The following is a 14,131-nucleotide window of genomic DNA, read 5'->3' as shown; positions in this document are numbered from 1 at the left end:
TCAAAGTCATGTGATTGGTTAATTATCAGCTTTTTTGTTCAGAATCTTTCTTAATATGACACTTTCATTATTCTGGTAAGAGATGGGGACGAGTTTGTCCCTGAAATTTTTGCAAAATCTTATTTCTCCAACTGATCCATTTGTTTCAATAAGTAGACTCGTGTTACATAAAATAGAGGTGCTGATAAATATACTTGCAGCTATAAAACCTATTTATACAGCTGGATACATTCTTAAAAATGCAGTGTTTCACTAATTTTTTTTCCTATAGAAATCATTTTCCTGAAAAAAAGAATTAAAACGAGTTCAACGCTTAGATGTGAATTATTCACAAGAGTAACTATTCATTCGTCACCGCTCATCAAAGGAGATTATCAGCATTTATGAGTAATAAAGTTGTTACCTAGAACAACCTTAGTGGCTACTATGAAGGTTAAATCTTAAATAAAGAAAAATATGAAAGACGATGAATATAGAATGTTGCCACTTTGAGTAACTTATGATTCATTTTCTACAGTTCCGTGGCATTCAATGACTATTATATACAACAGATAGAAGTGGTGGAATCAATGCTCAATACTGTCATATTTCGCAGCAAAAATTAGGGATCACAGATACAAGTAATAAGGCCAGTATGCCATGTTGAAGATGAAAAAAAGCGTCGGGAACATGATCCTGCATATGCGATCTGTGATACGTGCCCTCTTTAAGTTATAAGCTTTAATGTCTTGAATGCCGGTATCGTCATCCGATTTGAAATCATCGCTGTCTGGCTGTTTCTTCGTTTTCTGTGAATGAAAAAATTAAAACAATTGAAATTGCTTTGCAAAAATTTCTAACTACAGCTTTACTTTTAAAGTTTCGGTAACGTTAAGTAATAATGGTAACATTTTGTTAGTGTATGTATCTAAGTAGACAAAGGCTAGAAGTAGAGTACACAGAAGTAGAGTACACAGTCATGAAGAGATAAAAAAAATTACACACCTTATATCTTTAATAATAAATAAATAAATCCATTTCTTTATCGTTTTTTTATTATTTATTTTATATACCAGGACGGCTAAAAAGGTTCAGAGGAATTTACAAGGCAGAGGCTAAAAGAACATTGACTTTTTTCACATGGTTTCGAAGAAGTGGTGTGTGACTCTGTATTCACACCTGGCCACTTCGCTACAGCGTAGTCCGTATTTATTATTTATGATTATTAAAATCAGTGTATTAATCCAACAGGATACAGCTCTGGACAACCATAGGCTAGGAGGGTGTTAACTACATGCAACCTCCCTCCATGCACTCACCCTCCTAGCCCACTAGCTGTACGGGGGGCGAACATCGGGTAAATAAACTGATAATAATAACACATACAGTACTGTGGTACGTATTACCATACACGTATGGTTACACTGTAAATACACGTGGGCTCCACCCGCTAAAATATTTACTCAAGTCTTATTTACAACTGCTTTATTGCTACTGAGCAGTAAAGTGAAGATAGTACTGATATTTTCACGTTTACTAACGAGAGAGAGTATAACTTTAAATGGAAACAAATGATTTAAAATGGTGGAGTGTGAATGGGATCAACCTGATGATATTTACAAGACGATCCACATGACACTATAATTACTGTCAATATGAAAATTGTTGCACTTGAGCAAGATTTGTTCCTCTGTTATTTCTATAGTTTATGATTGGAGGATATCTTGAATAATAGCCCTCTGTCTTGCCGAAGCACTGGTCTGTTGTAGTTAAGTGCATAGAAACACTGAAAGCGATGTCGAGAAACGATGAATTTGGAGGTATTCTTTATAATTGGGCAAAGAGTACAGAGTCCTCCAAAACTTGCTTTCTGTATGTGGTATCATCGCAAAGAAAGAGTGAATTCGGTGTCAACCTGAAGTGAATTGAATATTAGAAGTGTGTTTGCTAGGAAGCATCGCGGAAGTCTATCCAGCATGTTGAGTGAGGAGCAGAATGGTAGGCTCAGGCCAGTCGAGAGCTTCACATTGGGCCGTGGGTGTGAAATGATATCATGGCTTTTATGCGTTCAGCCTTGAGATGAGAAGATGGTCAAGCCTCAGCAAATTCTTTGTGTTAACTTGCAGCCTCCAGAGCTTGATATTGAGGTTTGAGTTGTGGTGGACAAAATTGAATGATTGATAATCTATTATTTCAGTAATCTATTACTGAAATAATCGATGAAAATGATAATCAGTTGTAATGATTTTATTTTATTTTATTTTTTGTACTTGTGATTAATATTTTTAATACTTGTGTACTCGTGATTAAAACTAAATGCACTTGTGATTAATAGTTTTAATTTGCTATAACTTACAGAATTTCTTGTAAATGCAATTTGGTTTAAATGTGAATTGACTCATTTGCAGATTATTTTCAGTTTCACTTAAAATTTGATATTAATTCTTTGTTATGGAAAAGACACTCATCAAATCGATCATTGTTTTATAATCATTCCTAGTAAATAAATAATTTAAGTTGGATTTAATCCATTCTGTTTAATTATCCCGGTAACTTTGCTTGTGCGAGCCATGAAATATGGCCGCGGTATTGGCATGTGCCTAGCCTAAACTATTTATATAAATAAATACAGATGACACCGCCGTGCACGGATTCGCACTTACGCGGTAGAAGGCCGTGCGACATGTATCGTGCCGTACGCAGCCCAAGGTTCGCAGTAGCGCGGTGTATCTGACTCAGCCGTGCTACCTTATTATATAGTAATGTAGTTGCTTTAGCGCGACTGAGTTTATAGTGTCATCGATTTCATTCTAAGCGACTTTGTTATCAGAGACAGCTGTTTTGTGGCACTTTACAGTTTCGCCATCAGTCAAAATTTAGCCTCTCTACATTGTACCTACTTTTTTATTACAATATATTTTTCGTTATGTATCTTTCAACTCAGCAGCTCTCAGAAACAGTGTGACGTAATACTCGAACGATCCCTTAGTCGGCTTGAGTCTTTGCTAGTGACAGTGTCAGTGAGTTTTCGAGTTGAGTGAAAAGTGACTTCATCGTGTGGGTTTTGTCGTTGAGTGAATTTACATTTTATTTCTATTATAACTCTAACATAATGGCTTCAAAGTGTGCCTCTACATCAAAGTGATTCCAGGAAGAAAAAATCCGGAAAAATTCTGTCATTGCATGAGAAAATGACTATTTTAGGGAAAATAGAGCAAGGAAGAACGTATGCATCCTTAGCACGAACTTGCTGTCACTCAATTGGATCAGTGGAACGAGAGATGAGAAATTATGGAGGAAGTCAGTCTCGCCGTTCATTTTTGAAATCCCTATTCCAGCAAAAATCAGCATAGAAAAATATTACTCCCATATATTTTAGGATGCTTTTAGTTGGAATACATTTTAAATTATAAAGTGAAATTGTTAAAAATTGAAATATTCTTTTAAAAATTAATTGTACCATTTGTAACACAGATTATGGTTTTAATTTCCTATATAAAAAGTTTCAGAATCTAACTCCCGTTTTACCATAACAACAATACCCCGCCGGACGCGGAATCGCCGTGCGCGGACATTGGTCGGAACGTAACCCACGCGCTCGGCGGAGGTCACCTTTATATAGTTAACCCCCCTCCATCATATGATTGTCCAGGGATGAATCCATTGGATCATAAATTGATAATGATGATAATAATAATAAATATGTATACAGTATATCCTTATTTTTAATTGGATTATCGACAAAACTAACGAAATTCACTTTATAACCAGAAACTTACCGCAAACAGGGCTAGGTTTTTCCGAAGCTCCATCGAAGTAATTTTACTCCTAGACAGGTAGTTAACCAGGGTGAATTCTAGAAGGGCTCCAAAAACCATAACGGAACAAGCACCAATCCACACGTCAATAGCCTTAACGTAAGACACTGGAGGAAGCTGCGTGCGTACGCCAGATGCGACAGTTGTCAAAGTGAGTAGTGTTGTTACTCCAAGTGTCACTCGGGCAGGGGTTGCATCGACATTCAGCCAGAAGGAGACCCAAGACACCATGACGATAAGGAAAGTAGGCAGATAAGTCTGGACCATGTGGTAACCATTTTGACGAACCAAAATAAAGGTGGCATTCAGAAAGCTGAAAGATCCTGCAAGGTAAAGAAGAAATTGAGCATTTAGAGAATCTTGTGCACGAATACTGGCGCACTGTTCTTTAAAATAATACACTATCAAGAATTTGTACAGAACTTAATTGAATGTAAAAGTTTTGTATTTCATAGAAATATTATGTCTTTCATGATAGAAATATCATGCATTTCATGAAAACTATAAATGTTTAAGAGATTGTTTCGGCTCTTTAAACCAAAGAATCGAAAGTCAACGATGGCATATTTTTTATGTCCAGTAAGTACTAAAGCTCACCTCTCCCCATTATAAAGGAACTAACCTGTGTCGATGACTCTGGTAAAGTTGCCACGATAATAATCTACTACATCAAATTCTGGAAGTTCTCCTGATCCTTCAACGTTTATTGGATCTACATCCTGCCACTGAATGGTAACCTGGTCAGTTGTTTGTGCATCTGTAAAGAACACAAGAATATAACTAATTTCGCTTTTCTCGCTCGCACACACACACACACACACGCGCGCGCGCGAGAACTATTTAATAACGGAACTCATCTCATATATAATAATGTTATTAATATATTAACGGGCGTGTGTGTGTGTGTGTGTGTGTGGCGATTTTCTAGATATACACCTAATTCTGTTTTTACACGATAGATACGTTCCTGAAAAATACGTGTAAAAAAAATTCGTGTAAAAAAAGACATTGTATTTATGGAAGAAAATAAGATTGGTTCCGGGTCTAAAAAATCAATAAAAATAATTTAAAAAAAAAAAACACATAAAATATTCGTTTTAAGTTTATTATTTTATTTCAACAAAATACACATGTAATAATATGTAATGAAAATGTATTAAAGTAAATTTGTATGCATATGAAATGAAAAAAATTCTTCATGAACAAAAAAAAATCTGTTTTACACATAACAAGATTTTATTCATTTTCACTTTCTGATAATAAATGGCGCATACGTTTGCGTACGACTGGAATATCACCGCTATCACTAGAAATGTTGTGGACATCATCTTCTTCCTCTATTAATGAAATTCTTTCTGTGATCTCTTGAGCAAAATCAGCACTAGTCTCCTCTGGTACTGATGTTTCACTGGTTTTACAAACGAATTCAGTTATTAATCGTGTTCATGTTTTGGTTAGGCCGTTATATAATTCTCTGTAAGAGGCTGTCAACAACTTCAATTCACGTTGAAACTTCCCAGCGTGTTCCTCATTAGGGTCATGTTTGACAAAATGATTACCTAATTTTCTGGCCAGTTCCAGACCTTTTATTAAATCTGCATTTAGAACAGGATCATTTTCTTCATTATTACTACGTTCTGTGGGATAAGGAGTTCCAAAGACAACCTCTAATATTTCATCTTCGCTTAGGGCTTTGTCGGTTAACAATTCATCAATATCTTCAAACAATAGATCATCGAATCCTTCTCCACCAATTTTGTGTGCCATTGTAATGATGTTGGGAAATTCGGTCGTATTAGGGATGATGGGATCTTTGCTTTTTACACATTGTGGCCAAACCGCTTTCCAACACGCATTTAAAGTTGCTGGTTTTAATTCAGTTAACGCTAATCCAACTTGATTGATACAATCCATAATTGAGAATTTCTTCCACACATCAATGACTGTTAGTGTTTCATCATTCAGTTTGTCCAAAACGTGTTGGAATGTTCGTTTTACGTAGTATGTTTTAATTGTCGCAATTATACCATGGTCTAGCGGTTGTATCAAAGATGTAGTATTAGGTGGCAGAAATAAAATTTGTACATTTGGGTGTTAAAAGACAGGATGGCCGGGTGCATTGTCAAGAATCAGAAGAACTTTAAACTCGAGACCTTTCAAATTCATATAACGTCTGACTTCTGGGACAAAACATTTGTTGAACCATTCTGTAAAGATAGTAGTGGTCACCCAGGCCTTCTTGTTTGCCATACAGTGAACAGGCAGTTTATTGATATCTACACCTTTCATTGAACGTGGGTTTAGGGCTCGATTTACCAGCAGTGGTTTCAACGTACGATCTCCTGAAGCGTTGTAGAAAAATAATAAGGTCACACAATCCTTAGCTACCTTAAAACCACCAACAGTTTTCTGCGATTTGGCTACATACGTTCTGTTCGGCATTTGTTTCCATAAGAAACCAGTTTCATCTGCATTCCACACTTGATCAGGAGTGTATCCTCCATCTTCAATAATTTTTGCAAGTTCCTGCGGGAATACTTTAGCAGCCGATTCATCTGCAGATGCAGTTTCACCTTTAATTTTTATATTATGAAGAGCATTCCTTTTAAGAAACCCTGTCATCCAACCTGTACTCGCAGAAAATTCATACTTTCTGTTTAACTGAGATGAAGTGCTTGGCTCCTTTTCTTTAATCTGTCTGTAAATTCTTAGTGCTGTTTGCTTGATGGCATTTCCATCTACTGGTACTCGTTTTTGTGACTGATCCTCTATCCATATTACCAGAGCCTTTTCCATTTTTTCCTTGACAATATCTCTTGTATACGATGATGAATTAACACTTACTTTTGTTCCAGAACATACCGACTTCCTAATTGCAGCTTCATTTTTCTTAATAGTTCTTACGGTAGCTTCATGTACACCAAAATGCTTTCCTACAGACGTAGCCCCTTGTCCAGTTGCAAGATGATCTAAAATTTGAATTTTAAGTTCCAAAGAAATCGCTTTCCTTTGCATTTTGGTAATAGACGAATTATTCAACATTATATAAGGGCTACAGAAAAATATCTCAGTTATAATTAATAAAAAAAGGTATGAAAAATTTGTAACCTTCCAATTTATTGACTATCGGCAAAATTAATAAATTTATATGTGCACAAATTTCACTAAAGATTTTTCACTTTGAAATAGAGCTTACTACTAAATGTCTTCCGAAGATACAATGCACGAATACCGTAGATATGCAAAAAATTCAAAACGTTGATGATTCATTGATACCTAGACGTACACACTGGTAAACAAAAGCACGCGTTTCAAAACACACACACTAGCTGTTATCCAATCTATTGGTGCGTGTAATATAGAAATGATACTAATATGCCACAAATAAAAAAAAATTTTCTTAGAATTTAGGCAAAAAAAAATTATAGAAATCGTGTTAAATCAAAATGACTCGCGTAAAAAGAGAATGAAATATTTATTTTGAATTCGTGTTAAATCAAATTCGTGTAAAAAAAGTTCGTGCAAAAACAGAATTAGGTGTATTTGCATTGGGGATCAGATTGCTGAAAGTCATAAGCCGACAACGAAAAAGACAATAGGCTAAAAATGCTGGTGGGTTTATATACCTAGACGTCAAAGTAAGGCCGCCGTAGCCTAGTGGTCAGGCGCGCGGGTGCATAAGTACACGTGCCTTGAGTGACCGGGGTTCAAACCCGTGACTGCTGAATACTGTGCTGTTTCTTATATTCTATCTATCTTGTCAACTCCTCTGACCGTTTGGTCGTCCCGGAGTATAAACAGAAAATTTATTTATTTAATGCTTCCAGAAAAAAAAAGAAAAGAAAAAATGCCCAAAATCTCAAAACGCTAACTTATCAAAATACCGACCGGTAAAACAGCGATGGCTGAAAACTCCGAAAGTATTGCAACTCATATGGTCAAAACACTAGCTGGTCAGAATCACAGTTGTTGTTATTGGAGGTTTTACGGCGCAACGGCAGCTAAAAGCCATTATGCGCCAAACAGTGGTAGAACAGAATCACAATTGGATTAACATGACAGCATCCATAACACGTTAAAAGTACAAACTCGTCACGTTGTCGCTATGTTAGATTTTTCGCACGTAGAATACTGTGTATGTATTAATACAATGCACAGACTCCGGGATGTGGGGGTGGTTGTGCAGGCAGATATGAAGTTCTCTGAGCAGTGCAGACGGGCTTCAAGAATAGCTCATGGTGTGTTGTCAATGATATATAGGAATTTTTCTAGCAGGGATAAGGAGGTGATTATTCCCTTGTATAAGGCAATGGTCAGGCCACACCTAGAGTACTGTATACAGGTCTGGAGGCCTCATTTCAAGAAGGATGTAGAGCTGCTGGAACGAGTACAGAGAAGGGCAAGAAGATTAGTGAATGGAACAAAGGGGTGCTCTTACGAAGAAAGGCTTAAGTTTTGCAAATTACAGTGTCTGGAGACTAGGCACCAGCGAGGTGATCTGATAGAGGTGTATAAAGCCTTGAATGGTTTGAGCATGCTCAATGCTGATGGGATTCTTCCTCTAGCTCAGAATAATCACCTGAGAGGGCATAAATTCAAATTGAGGAAAGACAGATGTAGGATAGACGTGCGGAAATTTGCCTTTAACCAGCGGGTGGTTGGTTGGTGGAACAGACTTCCATCCCTTGTCGTGGAAGTTGATAGCCTAAATAAGTTTAAGGCTCAGCTGGACAGGTATTTTGAACGAACAGAGGGGTGAAGGGGAAGTGGTTTTTTTTTTTTTTTTTTTTTTTGCTGATGCTGCATAAGCTTGCTTTCTTGCATCAAATGCCTCTACTAATGCTAATGCTAATATAGATTCTTGAATGACTTCTTAATGTCGTAAGGATTTCCTTATTTACATTATTTGATTCGTGATTTGGTATGGTTTGCTGTAACCGTCTTAATTTAGACTTTGAACTGTCTTATATATATATATAATTAATTAAAATAGTAATTTTAAAACACTGAGCATCAGGTATTCATGAAACTTCGTAAAATACCTACGGCCGTTTGTTTGTGTGAAGAGAGAGACCGACCACGAACTTCACAAAATTTATTAAAGTTTGTTCTTATTCCTATAAATATATGGTGAGCAGAAATGTTTTAATATCAATTTCGGTTGCGCACAATATAAAACTGGACCGTAGAAGGCACGTTAAACCCAATAACTCCAATGAATATTAATATTGAAGTCCATTACAAAAAACAATAGGCAAGAATACTCACACGGACCAACAACCACGTGACAGTGTTGAGTGTCGAGAGGATATTTCCGAAAGGTCATCTGACAGCCTAGCCGAAGAGTCAATCTAAGAAGAAAAGAATTTAAAAAAAAATATATATATATATTTCAGGCATGTGACCAAGCCACAGTATCAATATCATCATCATAGTTTGTTTACAAAAAAAAAAAAAAACAGAAAAAAAAAACAATGTAAATAGGAAAACAGTATACATATAAACAACATTTTTTTACAAGAAAACCAGTAGTTCTGGTGTAAAAACCTGGTCCGAGAAAAGTCTATTGTATGAGCGAGAGCCAAGTCTCTCTCTCTGTTTTGTGCCAATTGGAAAATGTCAGTAGGAAATGTCAAAATTCATTAGAATTTTGTTGGTGTACTGCCAGAATTGAATTTTTTTTGGGTCCCCCTCGATTCCTACGGCCGTTTGTTGATTTGTAGAGAGCAAGCAGAATAAAGTGGGTTGCTGGCAGATGTCTAAGTTGGTGTCCAACCCATCTCAGTTGACGTTTTTGGAGAGTCGTCACCAAAGGTTCCTGAAGACTTTCTTCTAAAATTGTTGCACTGGTAATATGGTTCCTCCAGGAGTATCCTACTGGAGATGCCAAAACTGTTGATGATGTTGGAAGCTTTTTTAGTAGAAACGTTCCAGGTTTGTGCACCATATAGAAATGGCAAACTAGTGATCTTATATAATCTTATTTTTGTATCTGTAGTGATTATATGGAAATTCTGTTATCATAGGATTTCCATATTTTATTTAAAGTTGAGTGAAACTGCGTATACTGTATGTTAATTAATTAACATGAAACGCTGTTTCTTCTTAAGCAATTGTTTTGGCATTATTCACATGCATTTTACTCTTTTTAGAAATAATTAAGAAGTTAATTAGATCGTGTAATTAATCTAATAAGATCGTGGTCAGCGAAATCATTCTTGTAGGGATGAAATCCTTTATTCCGCATTCCATTCTAAAATCTCATCCCTTACCTAAACTTTGGTTTTTCAACAAATAAGCTAAGGCTGTTCAAGGTAAGAACGTGGCTTATTGCAGCAACAGTTGTAAAACAGTTACAAATGTTAATCAGTCTAAACTCGATTTTGAACAGACTAAGAATAGGAAACTTGCTCCTTGTCCATGATGATAGTCGAGTATTCTGGTCTCTTGCCGCAACTTCAGTCCATTACTTTCATCTCTGTTAAAGCCAGCAGGTTTTAACTGAGATGGATCCTTAGCTAAAGACAAAACCGACTTGGTAGCATTGTATTTTTTGACTGACGCTTTTATCGATGATTTTAGTAAACCAACTCCTATCTTATCCAGTACACACCACTCAGTGCTTCCCGTGATCTTTCGAAAGGATGTTAGAAGAATTCTGAACTTCTTGATGCCAAGGAATATTCAGGTCCTGGTGGTATTTCTCCACTTATTTTCGAAACCTGTGCGCCTGTTCCGTGTCGCCTTTTTACGTATTCTTATTCCATTGGTGTTTTTTCTTGTGCTTGAAAATTTGCTGATATCTAGCCAGTTTTTAAAATGGTCGAGAGATCCCTTCCTTGAAATTATCGCCCCATTGCACTATTACCTCTACTGTTTCCATTACCTGACTGGGGGGGGGGGGAATAATGGAAACACCTGATATGAAAGTATTAGTTTTTGTAATGACGTATTTATGAACATGCAGTGTTGGTTTTTTTTTTTTTTTCTTTCAGTAGTACTATGACGGAAAGACGATAAAAGCGGATGTCTGTTTAGAGTGATATAAAAAAGGTACAGGAAGAAAATGACCACCTGTTTGAATTCTATAGATGTCAAATTGTTGGTGCACGTTTAGCACGGGAATTTGTGATGAAAACTGCTGATTTGTTTAATATATCCAGAGTAACTGTATCGAAACGAAAATTATGTTTGCATTCAGCAAGTATGGGTATGGAAAAACAAAATCTGATAGAATGAATCGTAGCAGAAATGAATCGAGTCGTCACAATTGCAAATTTCGCAATTGTGACGACTCGCTTTGGGAAATAGCATCCAGGTACAGACACGGGCTACCAGATCGGTAAATCAGGTACCATGATTCGTCATCCCATAACACAGTTTTTAACCGTTTTAAGAGTCAATTCAGATGGGTTGTACACCAGGCAAGTTGACGCTGTGCATTGCTGTACGGCTTTTATGCCGTAACTCTTCCGTAAAATACGACACGCAGCTTCGTATTTATTATTCTTGTACTATACAAATATCAGTTCCTGTAGCCTCCTTGAACTCTTCGTTTTCTGTTTTTTTTTTTTTTTTTGGTGGATGGTTTATTCGCTTGCTTTCTTGCATCATTTGCCACTACTAATACTATTATTCAATGAGGGCTAATGAGGTATATGTATCAGTCTTCTCAGCGCTCTCCGGTCTATTTTCATCAGTTTCTCCGGGCTGTTCGAACGTTTACAGCTGTTGTATCACAATGATGTTTCCATTTGGTGAATACGTTAGCCCCCGTTGAGCTAGGGTCTTGCAGTTTGAATGCAATGGAACAAACATCTGACCCATCTATTGTATTTTGTTGATCTACTTGCATGTAGCGTGAACGCAGTTGCGTTTTTACCCATTCCTGACATGCTTGTTTGTTGTTTGGTTTTTAGGAGCATTAGCAACTAAGGCCATATTGCTCCTGGGATATGCGGTGGTCATTCCCTGACCTGTCCGCATCCTCCGTATTTGGTGGTCACGGGCTCGAACCCCGGTCTAATCAAGATTCCTGACATGTATACTTTTGGTAATATAGTGTGTGAAAACACACACACACACACACACACACACACACACACACACACACACACACACACACACACACACACACACACACACACACACACCTTCCAAAAGGCATGGGACACTTGCAATAATGCTCTTATAGTGCTTATACAATGCATCATAGAAGGCTTTCCGATAATTTTTGATAGCTTGTATCGTGTTAAAACATTCTAAAGAATGTTTTAACACGATACATTCTGCTTTAAAACATTCTTTAGTTCCACTAACAGAGAGAACCATCTAGGGTCTGCCCTAATTCTGCGTTCATCTTAATTAAAGGTAATCAGTTGGGTTGAGATCGATGCTCTGGCCTGGCCACTGCAGTTTTGATTATATTTGATCACCTTCAATAAGCCGTAATAGTGAAATAAGGTTGTTGTTTTTAAGAAAATTCTTGTAGAAATTAATATGTTTATAAGTAAAGAATTCAATCAGCTATTATACTGTACGATACAATTAAGAGCCGTTGAAAAAATACTGAAAATTTTAATAGTACAGCATAATTTCAGTTATCCGGCATTTAGGTGGACCGATGTGGTCCACCACACTATTCGTAATAATTCATATTATGGCATTTCACAACAGTGAAATACCATAATATGAACTTCGACTTTTTAGTGATATTAGTGTATACATTATGCTTAATTTTAAAATAACACTTCTTTTCCACACTTCTTTTTACTAGAAACTTATAATCGATTGTGCCTTTATACCATAAATTATTGAAGAGCTAAGATTTTACTCTTTCAAAAGTACATTAGGATTTTCACCCTTTTCTAGTCTTCTACAAATACAGTATTCAGTTTTAAGGTACGCAGAACACTTTTACATTTTTCACAAACGTTTTGATTTTTTTTGATACTATAACGAATATGACAACATAAATGTACTGTCCATTTAACCGATACTTAATGGTTGCAGCTTGTCGAATAACAGACTTCAGTGCCTCTGATAGTCATTTCTCATGTAAACAGTAAATACGGTATTTTACAACTTTCGAAAAAAAAAATTCTGGCTAATTTTTTAATATAAATTGTATTAAAAATTATCTTGTCACGTTAAACGTAATTGCCTTTATTGTCACGTTAAACATTATGACTTTTATTTAATGCATTTTTGTAATGTTTCATTAATTCAGTCTTTTTGCTGCTATTGTTTTTCAAATGTGTCAGTTTGCATGAGCTTTCCAGATGGATGGATACCGGATAGCTGGGTTTTACTTTAAAAAGGTAATTTATAAACATATTGTGTACCCCCCCCCCACACAGAAAGCAAACAGTTGAGAGAAATATGCACACAATAAGTTTGACTCTATTCAGTTTTATTTCTTACCTCATGCTGAAGAGTATGTGCCCATCTGGTGACATTTTAATCAATTTGTTCGGAACTGTTACCATGTGGAAACTCGCTTGCTTGACATTACGGAAGAAAAGATCAGGTTTCCAGATTCTTTCCATGAGATCTTCGCCATTCAGTGTTACGGTATCTTGCACACCATACTTCGCCAGATTTAGACGTTTATCAAACCAAGACTGACGGAGATAAATATCCATGCCAAACTCCTGGAAGACAAGTAATAAATAGTATATGGTAACTAAGAATCTCATACACACAGTATATGTATGTCTACGAGGGTTATTCATTTAAAACACATTTAAAACTTAAAAAATATTTTTGAAAAAATTAACAGAATATCACCTTTAGTATTTCGACAGGTCCCTCTTTGCTTCACCGACTTACATATACTGTACTCCAAAATATTATTTCGGCTGTTGACGAGACCATTCTTTGACAATTGTTTTGACTTCATTGTCCGAATTTAATCGGGATCCATTTAAAGCTTTTCTCAACAGACCGAAAATATGAAAATTATATGGTAGTAAATCTAGAGTTGCGCAAGATGTTTGAGTTAAGATTTTGCTGTTAGGAACTGCCAGCGAATCTAGGCTAAAATGAGGTGGGTGATTTTAGGTGGGGCGGCAACGTGTGGGTGTGCTTTATCATTAAGCGGGATAATTTCTTCTGTCAGTTGTTCGGGTCACTTGTGTTGAATGCTGAGGCGTAGGCAGTTCACAGTTTCAATATACGTTATTTCAGTATATCCATGTGAATGTTGTCAGGTTTTTTAACGTCTGTCAAGAACAGACCATGGTAACCGAAGAAAACAGCAACTATAACTTTTCATGCAAAAATCTGTGATCAGCATTTTTTCCCCCCGTTGGAGATCGTGAATGATTCCATAG

General features: G+C 36.4%; 1 protein-coding gene across 2 annotated transcripts in view; it reads right to left on the bottom strand.

Annotated features, from left to right (window-relative positions):
• Positions 1 to 427: 427 nt before the first annotated feature.
• The window catches only part of LOC150091226 (glycine receptor subunit alpha-2-like), a 105,718-nt gene continuing 92,014 nt past the window's right edge, over positions 428 to 14,131 (bottom strand). For both annotated transcript variants that reach the window (XM_090382898.1, XM_090382906.1), the window contains exons 4-8: positions 13,221 to 13,450; positions 9,066 to 9,148; positions 4,420 to 4,554; positions 3,759 to 4,120; positions 428 to 788 (exon numbers count right to left, since the gene is read on the bottom strand). In XM_090382898.1, the coding sequence (XP_090239024.1) occupies positions 609 to 788; positions 3,759 to 4,120; positions 4,420 to 4,554; positions 9,066 to 9,148; positions 13,221 to 13,450 (990 nt within the window). In that variant the 3' untranslated portion in view covers positions 428 to 608. The remainder of the gene's footprint in view (positions 789 to 3,758; positions 4,121 to 4,419; positions 4,555 to 9,065; positions 9,149 to 13,220; positions 13,451 to 14,131) is intronic.

This window comes from Mastigoproctus giganteus, chromosome 1, assembly GCF_048544385.1.
Source record: "Mastigoproctus giganteus isolate SK-2022 chromosome 1, ASM4854438v1, whole genome shotgun sequence".
In the NCBI taxonomy this organism is placed as follows: domain Eukaryota; kingdom Metazoa; phylum Arthropoda; class Arachnida; order Uropygi; family Thelyphonidae; genus Mastigoproctus; species Mastigoproctus giganteus.
Note: the sequence above shows the minus strand (reverse complement) of the source record. Positions and strands in the feature narration are given on the sequence as shown.